At 45.2% G+C, this 22632-nt stretch overlaps 1 protein-coding gene across 8 annotated transcripts in view; it reads right to left on the reverse strand.

Annotated features, from left to right (window-relative positions):
• Positions 1 to 22280, reverse strand: part of L3MBTL3 (L3MBTL histone methyl-lysine binding protein 3) — a 58410-nt gene extending 36130 nt beyond the window's left edge. For 2 of the 8 annotated variants that reach the window (XM_083173455.1, XM_083173452.1), the window contains exons 1-3: positions 22178 to 22223; positions 195 to 597; positions 40 to 103 (exon numbers count right to left, since the gene is read on the reverse strand). In XM_083173455.1, coding sequence (XP_083029581.1) covers positions 40 to 103; positions 195 to 444 — 314 coding nt within the window. In that variant the 5' untranslated portion in view covers positions 445 to 597; positions 22178 to 22223. Of the gene's footprint in view, positions 1 to 39; positions 104 to 194; positions 598 to 21729; positions 21900 to 22018; positions 22040 to 22177 lie in introns of those variants that run through there. The other 6 variants (XM_083173456.1, XM_083173459.1, XM_083173458.1 and 3 more) reach the window with 6 other exon arrangements.
• Between the last annotated feature and the right edge of the window lie 352 nt (positions 22281 to 22632).

Below are 22632 nucleotides of genomic sequence, written 5' to 3' on the forward strand. Positions count from 1 at the left end.
AGCCACCAGCAGAGTTGAGATGCTTATCTGTGAACCTACCCCTCCATTGCATCTTCCTTTTTCTCCATCTTGAAAGCTTTTGCTTCACTTGAGATTTTAACCTCTAGGAGAGAATACAGATAAAAATTGAAGTCATCATAATAAATGTTTTTATGAAATCAGATGTTACGATCACAGTCATCATGCACTGTTACCTTGGTCTGGAATCGGACGTTTGGAGCTTGGAACAGATTTCTCTGGATCTTGGGTTCCAGAAGAAGTAGCCAGAATACTGTCAGAATCTGTAATGATTTCCAGGGTGCCAAACTCACTAAGCCGGAACTGGAAGCATAAACAGACTATGAGACAGAGACCAGACAGGATTCTTCTCAGAATCAGTACAGATTCAGGAAACAGATGCTTGGAAAATGAAAGGTAAAATAGGGGAAGGATAGTAAAGTTCATTTCCCAGAGATGCTTTGGCAGTATATGTAGAGTGTGTAGTCATGCCTGACCCGTATCTGACTTCCAGGAAGGGTTGCAATGCCGTCACTCCAATCTAACGCATTCATAAGGTCAAAGTCCGAAGCAGATCCCTGAGACATCTCCTAGAGCCACCTGAGGAAAGACAGATACTGTAATATAGACCATTGCATGTTGCAAATGTCATGGGAAAATACTGGCAACAAAAAGACACAATAGAATTTCTCTATATTTAGCAAATACGAATAAGCTAGATTTGCACAATTGCATTCCATAACATACCTCACAATATTTTGGAGCTTGCAAAGGGGAGGGGTTAAAGGCTGGGCCACAATACAGTGCATGGCCATGCTGAATAGCTCCATCATTCACCTATTAATTACAAGGATACCCCAAAACAAAACAAAAAAACAACAATTGAATCCCCCTTAAGTAGCATTACATTTATTTTGGGATCCTAGTACAGGAATTTTCCTGTTCACATACTCACTTTGTACATAGGGCCTTATTCTAGTTTACTCTGACAAAATCCTTCTTAGATGGACAAAACCATGTGCACTGCAGGGGGGCAGATGTAAAATGTGCAGAGAGAATTAGATTTGGGTGAGTTAATTTTGTTTCTGTGCAGGAAAAATACTGGCTGCTTTATTTTTACACTGCAATATAGATCTCACTTTGTAGTAAAACCCCACCCAAATGTAATTCTCTCTGCACAAGTAACATCTGCCCCACCTGCAGTGCACATGGTATTGTCCATCTAAGAAGGATTTTGTCAGAAAGCGTGAACTAAAATAAGGCCCATAGTGAGAGTCAACCTCCCTTTGTGAACCCAACAACAAATGAACAATGGCCTGTAACACTGAAGTCAAAACTCTTATACTCCAGTAGGAAAGTGTTACAGAAGGTGGTGACAAGGTAACCCAGTAAGAGTAGAGGATGGAGCCAGAAATGGCTCTAGGATTTCCTCCAGCAACTGAATGGTGGTGGGCAGGCCTGTGAACTCAAGTTACATTAGATGAGAGATCAGATGTGATTTAACAATTGAATACGTGAGGTGGATGGTGAGAGATGCATGCGGGAGTTGATGGTGTGGTAGAGAGGGAGGCTGAGAAACAACGTAGGAAAGAGATTATGTGCGTGGCTAAAAGATGATGGTGTGGCTTAAAGATGACACATGGAGAGGATGGTGTGGTTGAGAGACTTATGAAGGACTGTGACTCCTGGCCTCCTCCTCTTTGGTGCTGCCTCCTTCTCCTTCCCATGGGAATTTGTGTGGGATGGTCTCCTCCTCCCCTGTGGCTCTGCCCCAAGCAGCATAAAATAAGATTAGATCTTAGCCCCCAACCTAAGAATGTTCTGATGCCAATGGGTGGACACAAGGGTGACCGAGGTGGCCCAGTTAAAAGAAGATGGACATTTCATTGGGACCAATTTGCTTAAAAATCAATGAAAAGCTTAGCCAAAGCAAGCTTTCTGCATGCTGGGAGCCCCATCAGTCAACTCGTGAGCAGAAAATGGCCAAACATGGTCACTTGGAAAAGTTGGTTAAATTAAAGGAATTTAACCAATTTGTCTGAACATCAATTTTTTGTCTCTTTTCCATTGTTTGGGAACACACATAGTCAATTATCATTTACTGCCATACATTACCAGGTTTAAATTCTAACTAGAAAGAGAAGACGGATAATCTTAGAATGTCTATCCATCTTAAGGCCTCCATTAACTCTCCTCCATATTATCATATTGCAACAGATTAAACAATTGAATCCATCAACGGGTCCCAATATCCTGGTGGGAAGTTTCCTCCCCGATACCACTACTTTCAGTTACTTCTACCTACATTTTAAATCTTAATCACACAATTTCTTTCCTTTTTTTCCACTACATGTGTGTATGTCAATGTAATTTTAAACCCTCGTTTCTCTACCGTGTGGGTGTCTCCTTATCTAATCCATGTCTAATAAAGATAAAAAAGGAGCCCCCACCACTTTTAGAAACAAATGAATTTCAATTTGTCAATTTTCTCTATGGTCTGTTAGGAGTGCATCCACACAAACTTCTTTCCTCTTTTCTTTCTATTCTTAATCATATTGCAACAGAGCCAGACACCCACCACTGTGTAATGCTACTGAAAGCCCCATTTCAGTCATGGGTTGGATATATCAAGTGTTGTGGGATAGAGAGAGAGAGGCAGGCTCCTCCCTTCTGCATCTCGGCATTCCTCAATACAACTTCTAGAGCACACTAGGATACATTAACTCAGTACGACTGAACATATTAATATGCACAATCAATTAAATTAACCATTTTAATATAACACATGAAACGGCATTACCTACTGAGCGTAAAGGGAGGCATCACTGTGTCACCAGGATTAAATCAAAGAAAGGGATTTGAACGGTAAGTTCTTACAAAAATCCCCTTTGCTCTTTCATTCATCTTGGGGATACAGCTCAACCTTGGGACGTTCAAGAGCCGGTCCTTTGGGAGGGTACGCTCAGGTCTGCAGCTCTCATCACTGCTCGCCCGAATGATGCGTCCTCCGTCGCAAACTCATGGAACCTGTAGAATTTTGTGAATGTGTGAAAAGAGGAACAAGTGGCAGCCCTGCATACTTGATCTGCAGAAGCCCTGTGGGGCACATCCCAAGAGGTAGCAACCGACCTGGTGGTATGAGCATTGATTCTGGAAGCACTGGTCTGCCCACTTGTGTGTACATCATACAAGACCAATAGTAAATCAGTTTTACGGAGCTCTTTCACTCTGTCCACATAAATGCGCAAAGCGCACACCACATTCAAATTCTTTAGTCTGTCCCTATTTCTGACGTTCTCAGGAGGACTGAACACCGGAAGAACAATGTCTTGGTTTAAATGAAAATAAGAAACAACCTTAGGAACTGTTCGCAGTACAGCCCTATCATCATGAAACACCAAAAACGGAGACCTACAAGATAGGGCCCACAACTCAGAAACACGCCTTGCAGAGGCGATTGGCAACAAAAAAAAGTCAAATTCCAGGTTACCAATTTCAGGTCAGGTCAAACCTCAAAAGGATCAAATGGAGATTTCTGAAGGACCGACAACGCCAGGGACAAATCCAAAGGCGCCACAGGTTGTTTATAAGGAGGCTTCAGCCGATAACTCCTTGGAGAAAGGTCTGTACCTCCAGTAACAATGCTACTATCTTTTGAAAAGGCAGATAACTGAACCTTCAAGTACTGAAGACTCAGGCCCGATGAGAAACCATCCTGTAAAAAATTCTAGAAGTCTAGAAATTGTAAACCTAGATGTGTGAACCTTTTGCCGTACACACCACCTAATGTATGCTTTTCAAACTCTATAATAGTTTGCAGAATAAACTTGTTTCCTTGCATTAATCATGGAACGGATAACGGCTTCTGAGAACCCCTTCTTTTTCAAGATAGAAGTTTCAAGAACCAGGTCATTAAATTTAGCCGAGCAAGGTCCTGATGTAAGAAGGGACTCTGCCTGAGCAGGTCTGACCGAAGAGAAAGACTCCATGACTGTCGATGACCTCAGAATGCTTGAGTACCAAGATCTCCTTGGCCAATCTGGCACTATCAGGTTAACACAGGTTCCTTGCGACCCTACCCTTTTCAGCACCGGGCAATCATTGGGAATAGAGGAAAGACATATGCCAACTTGACATTCCAGGGCACAGTCATGGCATCCACCGCCCCAGCCAGTGGATCCCTGGACCTCGCACAGAACCTGGGTACTTGACAATTGTGTCTGGATGCCATCAAGTCCTCCTCCAGAAGGCCCCAAAGGGCTACAATCTCCTGGAACACTTGTGGATGTAACGCCCATTCCCCTTCCAGAAGCTCCTTTCTGCTTAGGAAATCCGCTTCCACATTCCGAATTCCTGGAATGAAAACAGCAGATAGGGCTGGAATATTGTTCTCTGCCCATCAGAAGATCGGGGACACTTCCATCATTGCCATCTTACTGCGAGTGTCTCCCAAACTGCACGTAATTCCAGTACATTGATCGGCCGATTCTTTCCTGGACCACAGGCCCTGCTCCCCAGCCCCTGAGACTGGCATCAGTGGTGACCACCAGCCACCCCCAGAACCAAAGAGAGTGACCCCATTGGAGAGAGTACACCACAGCCGTGGCATTGTCCGATTGAATGCAAATGGTAGATCCCCTCAGCATCTCTCTCATGGTCTTAGTATTTCCTGACCAACACGCCAAAACGTTCCACTGAAACTACCGAGAATGGAATCTGGCATACTGAAGGATCTAGAAAGCTGCAACCATCCTTGCCCAGTAATCTTAGGCAATGCCATAAAGACTCTGCTTTGAACAAAGGTCGTCCAAAAATGGGAAGACTACTATACCCCTTAGTCTGAGGGCAGCTGCCATGACTGCCATCATTTTTATAAACACCCTTGGAGCTGTAGCCAGCCCAAAGAGAAGAGACTGAAATTGAAGAAGATGTAAGTCCCCTATTGCAAAAAATGCAGTAAAGACTGATGTTCTGCGCATATAGGAACGTGTACATGTGCATCTTGAATGTCCATAGACGCTAGGAATTCCCCTTGCTCTAGGCTCAGCAGAACCATTCTCATACATACATACATACATATACATACATACATACACAGATTCCCGGGTAGAGATATGTGCACTCGCCACTTTATCAATGAAACATCAGATTGATAAAAGCATGAAGACTTTCTTTGTCCAACGGTGTCAGCAAGATATAATTATAGTAGTCACATAGCTCCGACGTTTCGGTCCTTGAGCAGTGGACCTTTATCAAGGAGCCTAGAATTGTACAACAGACAGTGTATAATGCACATTAGTGCCAACACGTGGAAGTGCAATCTACTATAGTGACTAAAAGAACAACAGCAACAGTACTTACATAAGTGATGGTGAACAGCTCTAAGGTTATCAGCTGGGGATCATGCAGACCAAAGGTGTGCGGAAGCCATGACACCAGCTAGGACTGGCCGGGCCCGGCTTAAAATACCCTAAAAGCGGAAGTCCCATGGGCACTCTTTTCCGCCATGTCCATGTGACATCAATACCCGCTGAGTGCGGAACTACATACACAGGAACTCGCGGCTATGAGCCGCAGTGTGGAGCGCACGTTTGCGCCGGAAATGTGGGAACCGTAAGTGCCGCTCCATGGATACTTGTCTGCTGAGACAAGAACTGCGGCTGACTGGAACGCATGACACCCGGATATCCAGTGTCCTGCACGTCAGCTAGCAGTTGATGGGCCATAATAACAAATAGGGGTATGTATTTGGTAAAGTCGGGTACCCGCCTACAAGTACACCTGGGGTGCTGAAAGTATCAAGTCAATAATATCTGTAGTGCTTATAATGCATAAAAAGACTGAGAAACTCAATATTTAAATGTTGACCGGATAAGAATAATCATGCGATATAGATCACCAAAGAAAAATTCAGAGGCGCACCCAGGGTGAGCAGGCAGGACAATAACGAGGAGTTAAGGAAAATGGTACCCAGAGGTCAATGAGTGTCACATTAAGTTAACCCCTAGATGAAGCCAATATAGGGGTCACCCTAGTTTGCCATCATGGAAAACTGAAAACATATGAACAATATGGTGACAAAAATCAAAATATCACAGAGTAATTGGATTATTTCAGAAAAAGGTTTAGTGGATTGTTCTAGTAGAGACTCTTGGGTGCCAGAGTCCCAAGTTGGTATATCCACCAGCTCTCTTTCTTTTTCAGGATCAAACCACTGTCACGTCCTATCATGATATGGGGGGTACCCAATCTATTATGCGGCATCGGAGACTCGCAATTTGATGTCCTGAAGCTAAGAAGTGTCATGGAATGGGTAATTCTGCTTTCCCAGAGTCTAGGGCCGCTCTAATAGAGTTGCGGTTATTGGCCATGCGTTTCCTGAATTTCCTTGTGGTCATGCCTGTGAAGGCCATGCCACAGGGACACGTCAACAGATAAATGACATGATCAAGGAGACAGTGGAGTCGAAACTTAATTTTGATCGGTCTGCCGAAGTTGGGATGAGGGAATGTTGCTCCCGTGAACATGCTGTTGCAGGTAGTGTGCAACCTGCACATCAATAGCATCCTGGATGTTTGGAAAAGAGCCAAGTTGTATTTTGCTCAGACTCAGGGCTGAGGGCTGAGGGTGGGAGGCATAAGCAATTGCTTAATGTTAGGTCCTTTTCTATATGCCATCATTGGAGCAGAGTGGCATTGTAGTTTTAAAGCGGTGTCAGAGGATACTAGTGGCCAGCTTTTCTGCAGACTTTTTTGGATTCCAGAAGAAGAGGCGTGATTGTATGTGTTCACCAAAGTCATACGAGGTGATTTGGTCTTAACCGATGTCGTCCTAGTTTCTTTAGTGGCCATGTTCTGTCTCGCTTTGATCAGACATCTGTTGAGGACTTCTGGGAGGTATCCGGTTTGTACGAACCTGGAGGTCATCCCCAACAACTGTTCTTCCATCTTAGGGGTCTCAGTGTTATTGCGTATCAGGCGCATATATTGCAAAATGGGCAAATGTTCCTTCAGGGCTGGTGGGTGCTGACTAGTTGTTGACAATAGAGTGTTTCGATTAGTCGCCTTTCGGAACAGGCTGGTCTGTAGTTTGCCATTATTGAGACTGATATTGATGTCAAGAGAGTTGATGGAAGTGGGGTCGATGTCGTAGGTGAAACGAATAGGGCTGTCTAAGGTGTTCAACTCCATTAACATCCCCACAAATTCCTCCTTAGAATCGGTCCAGAGTAGGAATAAATCATCGATATAGCGTTTGAATGCCTTAATATGAACACCATACCTGGGGAGAAAAAAACGATCTTCATATTCCTGCATGTAAAGAAAGGCATAGGAGGGGGCCAGGTTTGAGCCCATGGCAGTTCCAGCAATTTGTACGTAGTAATGTTGGTTGTACATAAAAGTGATTATATTGAAGTATCAAGGTGGCTAGATCCACTAGGAACTCAGTGGGGGGGTGATTTGACCGTTCGTTCGTCCATTTTTTTGCGTTGAACCTCAAGGCCGTCAGCATGCGGTATAATAGTAAAGAGGGAGTTGATGTCCATCGTGGCCAAAAGAGGTGTCCCAGTAAGATTGATGTCCTTGAGTTGCTTTATAAAATCATTGGTGTCTTGGACATATGTATGACCAGAGACTACTAGGGGCTGCAGATGATAATCGACAAATATGGCCAGAAGTTGTAGTAGAGATGCACGGGCAGAAATTATGGGTCTGCTGGGAGGGTTTGTGTCAGATTTATGGATCTTGGGGAGCATGGAGATTATAGGGCAGACCGGAAAGGGGACTGTGAGGAAGTCGAAATTGTCCTGCATTATCCAGTGGTGGGCCAATCCAGTTTGTAATAGTGCATCAATTCTTCGTTTGAAGCCAGGAATCGAGTTCTGTTGAACTGGTTGGTATGTATGCGTGTCCGATAGCTGATGGATAATCTCGTTCTATTGATTCCAGTTTTGAATGACCACAGCTCCCACTTTGTGGGCCGGGCGTATCACTATATTATGATCTTGCTTGAGGGTCTTGAGTGCCAGCCGTTCTTGTTATATATTGTTATATTTAGGTCTAATCGGTGATCTTTGGATGTCCTGTTCGACCATCCTAGTAAAGGTTTGAATACTCGGATTATAGGATGCAGAGTCAAACGTGGATGTGGGTCTGAACTTTGATCTTTGTGTGCCAGGGTCAGTGTCACCGAATTGCTCATGTAATCTTAATTTTCTTCCGAATTTGTATAAATCGACAGTGGCCTCCAAAGGATCAGAACGAAGGAGAGACCTTTGGCTAGGAGTGACAGCATAGAATCAGTGAGGATAGTATCGGACAGGTTAAATATCAGATCTTTGCCTGTCTCTGGTTTCTTTTGCCTAGTACATCCTCGGCGGGCATGTGGCCTCTGCCCCTTCCTCTTCGTGGACGGTTGGGTCGAGTGTTGGATGACTCTTGGCCTGACTCCAAAAAAATCTGATTGGGGGCCAGATTGCTCAGTGTCGGAGGCTGGGGTCGAGGACCCGGTGGCAAACCAATAAGGGTTTCTTTGTTGTTGCTGCCTTCTTGATCTGAAGGGACCTTGTGTGTGTCAAGGCCCTGGTCACCCGAAAGCCAACGGTACACGTTGTGAAATTGGTAGTCGGTTGGGACGTAGTTTGTTGCGTTCAAACGATACCAGTTCCCTCTTGTAGTCCTCAACCTGGACCCAAATTTTCTCAATCAGATTACAGGATTTGTCACTTTTAATAGTGGCTAGTGGTGCTATACCAAAGGAGTCAATGGCAGATTTGACCTTTTTGAGCTCAGTGCCCACCTTCTCGACCACTAAAAGCATAAGGTCGAAAGAACACTTATTGAGCACTCCGCACCAGCGGCTGCAGAAAGAGGTGTTGTTACGCCCAATTGTGGGGATATTAGCTATGCGGAATCCATGTGGAATAAACTTTTTTCGGTGGTAGTCCGAGAGAAAATGCCCATGTAGTGCTAGGTCAGTTTCTCTTTTCTTCAATTTAAGCAGCCGTTGGTACAGGTCTGTGGGAGATTCGGTCGGTAGTGCTTTAAAGTCAAGTTGGTCGAAGAGAACTTTCTCAGCATCATCATCCGTTTGCAAGATGATGCCATGTTCCATGTTGCCAGAAAACCAATGCCGCCTGTGGCCTTACTACAAAGGGAGGTAGAGATAGAGAGCTGGGTGCCAGAAGGGATAACTCCGTAGTGTCTGCAGTCACAGAAGGTGGCCTGTGAGGGGTGGGTGTCCTGTCAAGAATATCAGAGCAGAAGTGCAAGATATCCAAATATATTCCAAGGGGTGAACGCACTCACACTAAATGTTATAGAGTCACCAGTGGGGTGCACATTAGGGGGTCCAGTGTTGAGTCCGTGCCCCAATGTATATTCAGATTCCCGGGTAGAGATATGCGCACTCGCCACTTTATCAATGAAACATCAGATTGATAAAAGCATGAAGCGGCACTTCCGGTTCCAGCGCCGATGTGCGCGCCACGCTGCGGATCACAGCCGCAAGTTCCTGTGTATATAGTTCCGCACTCAGTGAGTAGTGACGTCACGTGGACACTGCGGGAAAGCGTGCCCACATGACCTCCGCTTTTAGGGTATTTAAGCCGGGCCCGGGCAGTCCTAGCTGGTGTCATAGCTTCCACACACCTTCACGACTGTTGGTCCATCCCCACAGCCGTGATCCTGGCCCATTTGAGTTTTACTCTACAGCAAATCGGCAAGTGGAATTCAATGTCCCGTCTGCCAATCGATGAAAAGGGGGCGTGTCTACATAAACAGCTGTGGATTGTCGAGATAAGACAAAATGTCAAATTCCAGCAGCTCAGTAAAACACACCCACTCCTGTGAGTCACAAAATAGAAATTGCATTTAAATAGGTTCAATGGACTTATGGGATGTCAAATTTCTTCAATTACAGACCATGGAAGAGGATCTGAAATGACCACTTCTCTGGTCATAATTTTTACAGCAGAAAAACAACCAAAATTAGAAGTTATATAATGGTTTTAAAATATATTTAATGAGAGTTAATGCTACAAAACATTAGTGAACATTGTGTCTGCATAATTTCCTTTTTCATATTTAGAGCTACACATGAGGAATAATAGATTGCCGTTTGTAATTTAACTACATGCTTGACGTGGTTGCAACAGATACAACCACACCAAGCTGGGCTTTCCTTCATATTTTCACATATACATAGTAACATAGTAATCAAGGTTGAAAAAGACGTTAGTCCATCGAGTTCAATCTATCTAACTTGTAACTACTGCATACCTCCCAACTTTCAGGTTATCGGAGGAGGGACACTTGCGCGCGTCAAAGGCAGCTGAAATTAGGGGGTGTGGCTTGCAGTGGGAGGGGGTGTGGTCTATAATCCCGTCGCCCCACGAGGTCACACCCCATTTTACGCTGTGGGGGCATGGTCCTGAGGCTCTGTGAGCCTCTTGCCAAGCCCACAGCCCCTCTGGATGAGGGGGTTAGATGCTGTGCAGGGGGGGGGGGGGGAAGGGGTGGTTTACTCACATGAAGCTTATTCTATCTGCAAGGACTTTTGTACGGAGTATTAAATACTATTGAATATCTCCAGCACTGGCACTTAGCTGCAGCATATACCATTTTGTGAACTAAATACTCACCAAATTCTTTGTCCATCTGACAGACATTTCATCTTACAGTGTATGCCTAGCTTTCTTTTGCAAATTCACTTATTCCACTGTTGTGCACAAACATATTTGCACTCCCATTTTTGCTGTTTCTTTATGAAAATATACTCCAAGGTTTCTTGTGGAATTTTATGGAAGAGGATAGCATCAAAATAGTGACCACCCGCACCCCAACTATCACGCAAAAGACCGGCTTCAAAATGCCAATATCAAGGTAGATGCCAGCGCCAGAATCTCAACTGCTGGCATCCCGATCATAAGTATGCGGGGTGGAAAAATGGGGGCTTGCTGGGAAATTTGGGCTATGGGGCTAATTCAGTAAGCCCCACAAATCAGCAGAAATTGCACATCAAAAGCCTGAAATTGCAGTTTAAGGGGAGACGGGGGTTTGGACGAGATGTCAGCCAAACAATGCGGAGGAACACATGCCTACATTGTCCAGATTGGGGTTTTTTGGAAGGAGGTGGCAGCTGCATTGGCCACCCCACGAATGGCTTTGCATCTAGGCTGCACAGACAGGGGGCTACCAGTAGTAACCAACCGCTTAGCTGTACAGGAAAGCGGTCAAACAATATCGATGCAAAAATAACGAGACAGCCTTGCCCCCCCTCGCTAGCACCAACAACTGTAAATTTGCTAATTTTTGTAAAACTGTAAATTACGCTGAATTACAACCAATATTCCTATGACACTTGCTACAAGTACATCTTTATACCATGCCTCCCAACATACTTGATGTGGAAGTCAGGATTCCTTCATGGCAAAAGTGCCAAAAAGGCGATGTATCCTCACGGGAATTATGGTACCATGAGTCAGGCCTCCTGTTTTCTGTGAACTGCAGGCCATGTGCCAGCCCCTCGGTCTCCCCATAAATAGAAGCTTGCGAAGCGCTAAGCACAGCATGGGGACTCCTTACTGCACCCCCACCACAGTACACTGCTGACAATTGTGGGAAAGTGGAACAGTCCCACAAAACAGGGACTGTCCTGCTAAAATTGGTACAGTTAGGCATGTTTGCACACATGTGATTGTCAGGGCTCGGGTATCTGGTTCCCTGGCTGTGGCAGCAGTGAGCCAGTGGAATGGTCAGGGAACTGGATAATGGGAGGTTTGAGGTAAGGACAGTTTACAGAACACTGGGAACTGAGGACACAGCTAGGTGGGGAAGACAACGTGACTCTGAACAGAGGCGCGGAGTCTAATGCTGGCCACACATCAGTCCAACTTTCATCCAACTAGTTGCTTGGATGGAATAAAAATATGGTACTGTATGGGAGCAAAGGACAATCAGAAATGTGCGCACAAACCCAGGAAAATGGACAAAAACATTCAGTCAAATTGTTTAAATCTTCAAACTGGGGCCCTCCAGATGTTGTGAAACTACAAATCCCAGCATGCCTTGCCACAGTTTTGCTATAAGGGAGTGTTAAAACTGTGGCAAGGCATGCTGGGATTTGTAGTTTCACAACATCTGGAGGGCCACAGTTTGAAGACCCATGGTTTAAATCAAACAGGTTCAACTACAGTACCATGTCTGAGAGACAGTTTTTGTCCTTCTCCAGATTTTGGGAGCACATTTTTTAAGTAAAGATTACATTTGCTCCCATCCAGTACCATATTTTTATTCCATCCAAGCAACTGGTTGGATGGTTGGAGTAAAGTTGGTCTGATGTGTGGCCAGCATTAGTCCATGGTTTTCACACGGCAAGGAGGTTTGGACTTGGACGTTGAGTGCAGTGGAAAGGTCGTGGTTCTCTGACAGAGTTCCCACATCTAACTGGCAAATCACTAATGGATGGGTAGTGGTGGCTGAGTGCTGGTGAACTTGAGACTGTGGTTTACTCTTGACTTGGAAGCCACTGACTGAATAGTCTTGGGAACTGTTGACGTGTCGGCCTGGGAGCCGAGATGGGATGTCGATGGCCTGGGAGCCATAGACAGACTGTGTTGACTTGAAAGTCATCGCCTGTGTCAACTAGGGAGTCGATGATGGTAGATGGCTTTGGTAGCCAATACTGATCTCTGCTGGTGGAAGCTGGAAAGCTCAGACCTCTACCTCTTCACAGGTAACTCTGGAACAGGGAACAATGGAGCCTACAATGCTGACTTCTGTGGGGTACTCAGGGATCAGACAAGTTGTTCAATGCAAGAAGGAAGTGCCAGAGGCCTGACCTATATCCCCCCTGCCTGTCTGTGATTGGCAGCAAGTCGCAGCATCAATTAACCCCAGTACCAGTGCACACCTTGATCACATTATCAAGTGCAAAGGTCAGAGTAACAAGGTCACAGGGAATTCATTGGGGGAATGTGACTGCTAGTGTCATGGCAGCGCCTATGCAGTGTGGGACAGGCTTGCGATCAGCGTGGGATGTCATGCACATCACTGGGAATGACAGGGACTTGGGGACAGCACTAAACAGGGAATTGCTTAGTGGGATGCATCAGCGTGCGTGTAAGCGATGCGAACGGAGATGCGCACCTCAATTTCTGACCGTGATTACACTACACTTAAAAGTGCCCACACACTACAGCAATTATTCGGCTAATCGGCTGATTTTTTAAGTTTCTTTGCAGCAAATTATTTGCATGATGTGCACTCCCACGAATCTTTTGATTTTATATGCTGCAGGGAAGATCAGAAGGGACTCGGGTAATCTGGTCTTGGTGCGTTTGGTTATTTGGAAGTTGGGGCACTTAGTCGCTCGGCTGTTACTGTTTGTGCACTCATAGATTCGGTTGTTCAGTGCATTCGCATGCTTGGTAGAGTTTGGTCGCTCAGGTATGTTCGAATGCTCAGCTGTTCAGGCACACTTGGCTGTCTCCGCCATCGTTTGGTGCGGCCTCAACCCCTCCCATGCTCCCAGAAATGCTGTGCGCGGCAGGCACAGATGGGCACTAACGGCGGCGGTGGTGGCAGCTGTAACAGAGTGTCACTGCGTCCCCTCCCAGGCTCCAAGAAATTCTGTGCGCGGCAGGCACAGACAGGTATCAACGGCGGTGGCAGCATCATTAAAGTTTCTCCGCGTCAGCATCAGATCAAAGTACCCACCATTGGGCTTCTTGCAACACCCATAATGCAGTGCAAACCGCCCATTTCAGAAGCCAGGTAATCTCTGTTTTACAATGAAGATGAGATCCCCCCAGATTTTACAAACATAGCATGTCACCACCCACCACAAACAGCGTCAGACTGTCAATCAATGATAGTCTGATGCCAACATACCTCCCATACCACAGAACCCATGCTCGTAGGTATCTGAAAATGGTACTTTGCAACAATGAGCAAACGTATAACTGCATTTGAATGACCCCAGTTGTAATTAGGAAATATACATACAGATTAGGAATATAATTATTTTTTAGGAAATAGTTTATACCGCTTCCCCTCCCAGGCTCCCTGAATCTATGCAGGGCGGGCGCAGTAGGATTTTTGGCGCGCAAATCTAGGATTTGTATTGTATATACAAGATATTATGTGTGCGGCCCTCGAATATTTTCTGGTTTTGTTAAGTGGCCCCCCAGCCAAAATAGGTGCCCACCCCTGGGCTAGATGGATCCTCTTCATTTTTGCCTTGTCAATGTTCTGCTTTTATAATGCAGCAGCAGAGATGGGCTCCCAGCACAGTGGCCCTTATTCTGATCGGTGCGGCCCGATCAGAAATATGCGGTGATGTCCGTCTTGGCGAATCCCCGCCTTCCATACGGATCGCCACCTCCGTCCGTATGCGGATATGTGGCGGTCCGCATGAATGTGGACGGGGATACGCCTCCTCCATGGTGGGAGCAGCCCCTGCATTCGATGGTCGCCAAACATCGAATGCAGGGCCGCACGCTCCACCAGGTCCCGCAACACAAGACCACACGGACACTTGTCCGTGTGAAATCTTGTATGGGGGCGGGCAGCTGACATCCAGCGATGTCAGATGCCCGCCCCGTACCCACGCGTCACGGCCTCATTACCATGCATACGCCCCGCGTTTGCATGGGAACGCCCATGAAACGCGGGGCGTATGCATAGGGTAATGAGGATAAGTAGCCCCTCACGCCCCTCGTGCGGCGTATAAAGAATCCATGCGGCGAAATCGCCTGCACATGCGCAGAGTGACCTCTGCACATGCGCAGACGATAAACATCGGCAGGCCGTACGCAAGCGGGAATATCCGCACCGATCAGAATAAGGCCCAGTGTGACAATGGGAGGCTGAAAGCAGCAGCACATATACGTAGAAAGTTGCCCAGGACAGCTGCTGCTTAGTGCTACAGAAAGGTACGCGTGAGGGTCCGGAACAGCCGGGACTCGGGAGAGCAAGAGGCGACAAGTTCAAAAGTGAAAGCATTGATCAGTGCGATGTGCACTATGTGATCAAAGCTGTGGCTGTAGTCAGGGGCGTAACTATAGCACCGCATACCCCGCCACCGTGGGGGGGGGGGCGCTGTGCATGTGGGGGCGCCGGGGGCTGCGGTGCTATAGTTACCTACCCCCCAATCCCCCGCAGACTTACGTATCTTGCTGGTCCCGGCGGCTCCATTCTTCTGATGAGGACCACAACAAAATGGCCGCCCCCATATAGCAAACAGTTCTCTGAAACTGTCTGCTGTACGGGGGCGGCCATTTTGTGGTGGTCCTCAGCAGATGAACGGACGGAGCCGCCGGGACCAGCGCGATAGGTAAGACTGCGGGGGAGGGGGTTAGCATAGGCGGCGGGGCGGCCGGGGGGGGGGTGCTCGACGGGGCGGCGGCGGGGGGTGGGTATGGGCGCCCCCCCCATTACGGCGGGGGGGCGCCCAAAACGTAGCTACGCCACTGGCTGTAGCAGTGACAGCCTGCATTCCTCAGGTATACCCTCACTGTTCCCTTGTCCTGTTCAGTGATTTATTACTGCCCCTGCAGATGCTGCTTTCAGACCGCATAACTGGCTTTGACCCTGTATTTGAAAACGTTTCCAAAAACGTGTCTGCCAGGTAAAACCCCTTTCACACCGCATCTCTTAAACGGTATATTACCGTTTAAGAGCCGCTTTTTTTGACACTGGCAGACCCATTTTTGGAAACTCTCCAAATACAGGGTCAAAGCCAGTGCAGTCTTCAGCGCGCCGCCGCCCCCCCCCTCCCCCCGGGTTAAAACACACACCCCTGTGGGTTAACATCCTCCCCAGGGCTAACACCCCCCCCCCGCGCAGCCGGTACCTCCTGCGTTGAAGATCCCTTATGGACAGATGCACTTATAAAAAAAAGTGTCTTTCGGAAAATGGCTGCCCCATAGGAAATCTGTCTTTCGTATGGGGGCAGCCATTTTCCGAAAGTCACTTTTCTTATAAGAAAAGTGTGCGTGTGTTAACCCGCGCGGGGGGGGGGGGGGGGGGGCTCCAGGGGGTGAAGCACAGTGAATATTTAATGAGCACTCATTAAATATTCACTGCGCTGGGTCACAAATACCGTTTCAGACCCGGTTTTGATGCCAAAATACCAGGTCTGAAAAGGGTAGGACCCTCCATTTTAACAGTTTTTAAAAAACTGCTTTTTTTTTTTTAAATCGGCAAAGTCCCAGTTTTTAAGTGCGGTCTGAAAGGGGCAAGACTCTTCATTAACTGTTTGGATGCAGGAATTAGCTGTACTTTCCTGCATAGTGGTCTGTGCTGCTGCTGTGTGTGACATGGGGAGGTATGTAATATCTTAGTTTCCTTGCAGTTTATTTTTTATTTGAAGGTAATAATATGTGGGTTATTGTGGGGAATATAATAATCTTTTTTTTTTATTGTAGGGGAAAATGTTTTTGTTTTCTTTAAAGGGAGGAGTGACCTTAGTATGTTTCTTTTGCGTCCAGCTCCAATTAATATTTATTTATTTGCACTGTTGGTTGAGCAAGGTGTCTCCGATAGTAACTCATCCTGGAGATCACTAATGTAATGTGATGGCAATAATTCCTTTTTGCCTGCCTCAGGCCATGTGTCCCTCTCCCTGGGCAATAAGCAATTACAAGCTGGTACTGTTAGGGAGTGTTGGGCAGAGCTGGGGGGGGCACCTGTCTTGGGTGTCCTGGGCACCCCAAGGGCTTAATCTGGCTCAGCCGACTGCAGGTATTTTCTACATTTTAAATGCACCACCTCCCATGAATCAGAGCATGGGTGTCAGAAGGTGGGCTCATTGTGTGAGTTATTTTGTTTCCATGCAGGGTAAATACTGGCTGCATTATTTTTACACTGCAATTTAGATTTCAGTTTCAACACACCCCACTCATATTTAACTCTCTGCACATGTTACATCTGCCCCACCTGCAGTGCAGAATTTTTAGCCCATTTTGAGAACAAATTTGTACTGCGATCAGGTCTGATTTTGGGCCATTATGCAGTGTTATATTTCACAGTGTCACTGAACTACATGAAATTGGATTTATGCTGCTCTCTTTGCAGTGCATATGCAAAGATAGACAATCATGTTTGCATAAATAAGAAATAACTGTTGCAGTCTGTTATTGAAAAACAGTAACTGTTACAAAAAGTATTACAGGTAACAGTGTAAACTGTCTAATGTATCATTTTACATATCACTTCTGTTTATTGACAGAAAAACAGGTATGCATCCCCTATGCTGGGAACATGAAAGGGCTCCATTAAAGCATATAATTATGCCAAAGTAAAGACAATATATTAACAGTTAAATACGTTAAAGTGCATTATGCTGTAATAAGTGTAATAACTAAGTATTGCTGATCAAGCCTGCCTAGAAATGAACACAGTGATTGGCATATATGTACTGCTGGACACCACTCATAGAATGATTAACTTGTTATTTTTGAATCAATGTTCTTGATTTTATTTTTCTAAACATTAGATGTATTTGTTTATTACAGCATAATGCACTTCAACATATTTAACTGTTAATATAGTGGCTTATCTTTGCATAATGATATGCTGTAATGCAGCCCTTTCATGTTCCCAGCATAGGGGATGTTTTCTGAACAATTCATGTTTAAAATAAACAGCCACAAGAAAAGACAATAAACAGAAGTGTTTTAAATCCTGCACCTAAAGAACAGGGATTTTTTTCTCCCGCAAAAGTCAGTCACTTTGCACTAGGACAAGCTTGTACTCTCTTACTAAGCTAAAGTATATTAATAAACCACTCTAAGACATCATGACATAATTTTAACTAGATCGGAGCATCTTCACAGTTTGTCTTTTTCACCAAAAAAGTGAAACTTTAGGCCTCTTGCCAGAACATAAGATGTCGACTCAGATCAAAAAGATTTTGCACATTTCTTATTCAGGTCAAGTCACAACTTTCCCACACTAGCCGATTTTGAATTTCTCAATTTAGTTTTTTTCACTCCGCCCTAGTGAACATATTTACTGCCTATATAGACATGGTCTATCTAATAATCCACATCCTTTGAGGCACCCCCACAAGTGCCCAAAAGCCACTGCACACAGTTTGTGAACCACTGCAATAGGAGATCCACAGATTGGACATGCCTAACATGGGGTATATTTAATAAGTGATGGCTTTGCAAAGAAGCTGCTTCTCAGCAGCTCTGGATACATGATCTAAAAAAAGGTAATATTAAATACAAAACACTCCTGGTTTTATCTGCCCATTTCCCCCATCAGATGGGCAAAAACACATTTTTTCTTTTGCAAACAGCTTCCTAAAGGAAGTTTAACCCCTTCAGTCGTGTTTTTTTTTTTTAGGGAGCGCTCCCCACTGGGTGAGATTTTAATGGGGAGCGCTCCCTTAAAAAAAAAAAAAGACCACTCTCTCCCCGGGTCCGGGCAGCGCCGCTGAACTGTCAATCACCCGCTGCCCGGCCCTGCACCCAGTCAACAGCAGCCGGCTTGTCATAAGCCGGCTCCAGAGACTTGTATAGAAAAGCCAGAGGGGAGGGGGAGGAGGAGGCGTGGCAGAGGGGAGGGAGCTGAGCAGCGCTGAAGCTGCCTGAGTTCAGCGATTGAACTCAGCAGTGTCAATCGTGAGAGTTTTCTGGGCTTGCCAGACTGGGTACTGAGGCACAGCCCGGAAAATTCTCGGGATTGCCACTGAAGGGGTTAACAAGTGTATATTAATTAAATAATTATATACATTTTTAACTATGTGTTATTTTCCAACTATGCCTCTTTTGAACGCCTCCTTTGTTTGATAAATGGATTAATTCCTAAATTAATAACAGCAAAGGCATCGTTCCTTGTATAATAGGTGTTTAAATGATATGAGAAATAAATAAAAGTAATCTGGTAATGACAAATTTTGACCCCTTTACGTAATCAATCATATCTTATTAAAGTAGAAATTACATACTTTAAATATGTATACAAGTAAACTTATTTACTTACCTGACCAATGCAAATTATTGTATGTCTTATAGTGTGTACAGACGGTAAGATATGGCTTACGATGTTGCCGATATAGTGAACACTGGAAGCCCATATCGCATGCGATATGGCTCCCGTGTGAGCGCAAATCGGCAGTGAAATAGAGAGGGCAGCCAAGACTATATAGTGCAGATCTGCACTATATAGTCTACATTGTGCCACTCCATACATGCCGTGCGATGCGAGTCCCGCTGGACTCGCATCGCACGGCATATCGCCCCCATTAAGGTGCATACACACCATTAAGGTGCATACACACAGAAGCGATCCAACATCGCTCACGAATGTATCAAATTGCTCATTGTGGGTACACATGGAACGATTTGATACACTTTTTCAAAAGATTGTTCTATGATCTTCCTGCATGCATGGAAGATCATAGACCATCCTTAACAATCGGTGGGTACATGCATCATTAACAATGCACAGAATGATTTGAACGATCAGTTGTTCCGATTGATTGGGAATGCCCACACTGTCCTACATATCTTTCCGTGTGTAGGCACCTACATAGGGGTCAATCCTATTACACCCGAAGGGTACAAGATAAACCTAACTCGCACCCTTCGCAGGGCCGAATTCGATGAAAATTGCTCGCACCCCTATGGATGTGCGAGCACTTTTCAGCAAATTCGGCCTGCTGTAAAATGCGGCCGGTGTCGAGACTCGCAAATCATCCGCACCCTTCGGGAGTAATAGGATGGACCCCATAGTCCTTATGCACAACACTACAGAATACTAGGGGGTGTAGATTTATAGAAAGTCAACACCATATAATCTACAGTCAGCAGGGACTAGAGGTTGACATGAAAAAGGTAGTACAAAAAGGTCAAGAGGGTAAAATGGTCAATATGAAAAACACAATACTAAACACTACTTTGGGGGGGGGGGGGAGAGGATTTCTGGGTGTTATTTTATATTTTTACCCATATATGACCCAAATGAATAGAAATGTGTCTCCTTACAGTCTCACTTTGCTTCAGGCGAGGCAGTTCTCTTTACAAATCAAAATTATGTGTCTCCTTACAGTCTCACTTTGCTTCAGGCGAGGCAGTTCTCTTTACAAATAAAAATTATGTGTCAACCATTGTCATGTCAAATTTATTTTAACCTGTCGACCTATTCTACCTGTCAACTATTTGACTATCAACTATATGTTTTGACTCTATAAAAAAAAAAAAAAAAAGTATAATGTAAATCACTAACGTTTTGTATACGGGATAACATAAACTTCTAAAGTCTAATAGGATGAGGTCATGAGAAAGTAATAGATATAAAAGTTGAGGCCACTGGCAAATAAAATGTATGCAGGTCAGAGTAATCTCAGATTACTTGTAATATCGGATTTGGTATGAAATCCTGACGGTCAAAATCCCGAATCGGTCATAATCCCGACAAGGTCAAAATACAGAAATATAGAATGTGCAGGTGAAACAGTCAACATGACTTTCCGTCGACAGGTCGAAATGGGTTTTTTCACCCGAATGTCGACACAGTCAACATGGACACAGTTGGAAGTGAACCGCAGCCCCTAGCTTCGCTCGGCACACTATTTTGTTCTCCTACCACACCCTAGTGGATGGTAGGGCATGAAATGCTGCCTGTCGGCACGTCAGGTCAAAAAACCCATGTCGATGGAAAGTCATGTTGACTGTTTCACCTGTACATTCTATATATCAGTATTTTGACCTCGTCTGGGTTTAAGTGTCGGGATTTTGTCCTGGTCAGGATTGTAAAAGTCGGGATTTTAAATGTCAAGATTTTGTCCTTGTCGGTGTTATGACCCATTCGGGATTTTGACGACATCCTGTAATATCTACATTGCAGTAGGCAGGGGATTACCTCGAAAAACTTTTTTTTAAATGAACATTTAAGTGGTACATTCTACAAACTAAGATTAGAAATGAGCATTCAAAAGGGGATTCATTTATATTTACATTAGCAACACATGTGTAGTATATATGTGCTAACATGCCACCTTATCGGATAGATAAAGGAAATTAGCAGCATCTCTGACACTCTAGGACTATATCGGGAAATTAATCTGGAAAAGGAACGGACAATGGGCGATAAGAATATTCGTAATAGCAGCATATGTGTCCACAACAATGTTCACTTTATTTTGCACACTCATAGGAGTGCAGCAAAATGTAAATGCCTGGTGAATCAAGACAAAACAGCATTAAAAAGTGAAAAAGCATGAAAAAAATAACAGCACTGTCATAAGCTTGGAAATGGAAGGTGATGCCTAATAATACTGTCTGCTTACATTTGAGCCTGTACAAATATATTATATAAAAATATGCACATACACTAAAGGTTGTCTGTCCTACACCATTATGTCTACCAAGCTTTAAGCCTTTGCCACTGACTGTACATATGTTTTGCGAGCCCCTCCCACACCCATCCCATTCCCCATTCCCATTATAAACATTTACAGTTCTTCTACCATTCACAATCACTTGAGAGAAGTTCTAAAGAGACAACAACCGTCTACCCAATATAGTTAGGTATACAAAAGAAAAGAAGAGCCATACAGACATCATGGCTACCAAGTACTTACTCAGATCTGATAAATAATGGACTATCCTGTACTCTCAGAAGTGCACACTTACATGTAGCACCAACACAAAATACGGGGAACAAGATGGGGGAACATTCTGCCAAACTAATAACAAGTCACAATAAATTAATTTACTGTAAAAGTCTCCTCCATACGTAGTCAAGCAGCAGTCTCCGTCTATGGCCTCCACACAGCACACATTCATCAGCTGCTAGAGCCAGGCTGCAGCTCCTGCGCTGCTCGCCGCTGGCCGCTAGGTGGCGCCCGTGACCTCAGGTGAGAGGATGTACTAGCAAGTAGCAACAGAGTTGCAATAGGAACGCAGCGCAGCGCAGCTCTGCTACATCTCCCCGCTCCCATTCGTACTCTGCAAAGTTCTACCCCTGCCTCCTATTTTATTTCCAGGCAGAGCTTTGCGCCTTACACTATGTCGCCACTTATCTCTCCGCTAGCCGGGCTTCCCTGGGGGCGACTTGTCCTGCACTCCGTGCAGAGCACTTCTCCCATCTCTGGAGCTGCAACATAGCATTTTGCATTTACAAAGTAAAACTCCCCTATTACTTTGCAGGGCATCACTTCTTACCACTCTCCTCCCGTCCCAAAGCCGCCTCTTCCACCATAAGATGGCGTCAAAGGGCGGAGCTAGCATGTATCCACGCCCACTGTGCTCTTATTTCTACGGCAACGACTCCGAAGCCCTTTACTTGCAAACCAGCTGGGTCTCTGGGCAGCCAATCAGCGTGCAGGACCGGGCGGCTCCGGGGGGCTCAATGTTATTTATCTCCCGCTGCCCACACATATCACGGTGGCCGCCACGGCGCACAGCGACGCTATATAAGTACATCCCGGCTGCTGGCAGCTTTAATTAGTGCTGTATGAAGTGGAGTATCTCATGCACACTTACTTTGCCATTTACAGCGGCAATATATACCCTCTGTGGCTGGCATACAGGCAATTCTCGTAATTATATTCAAGTTACCATATATGCACAAAGTCAAAGTGTACTTACTGTACACACTACATTACCAACTTGTTCTT

This window comes from Crinia signifera, chromosome 2 (assembly GCF_055691185.1).
Source record: "Crinia signifera chromosome 2, ASM5569118v1, whole genome shotgun sequence".
Classification (NCBI taxonomy): Eukaryota; Metazoa; Chordata; class Amphibia; order Anura; family Myobatrachidae; genus Crinia; species Crinia signifera.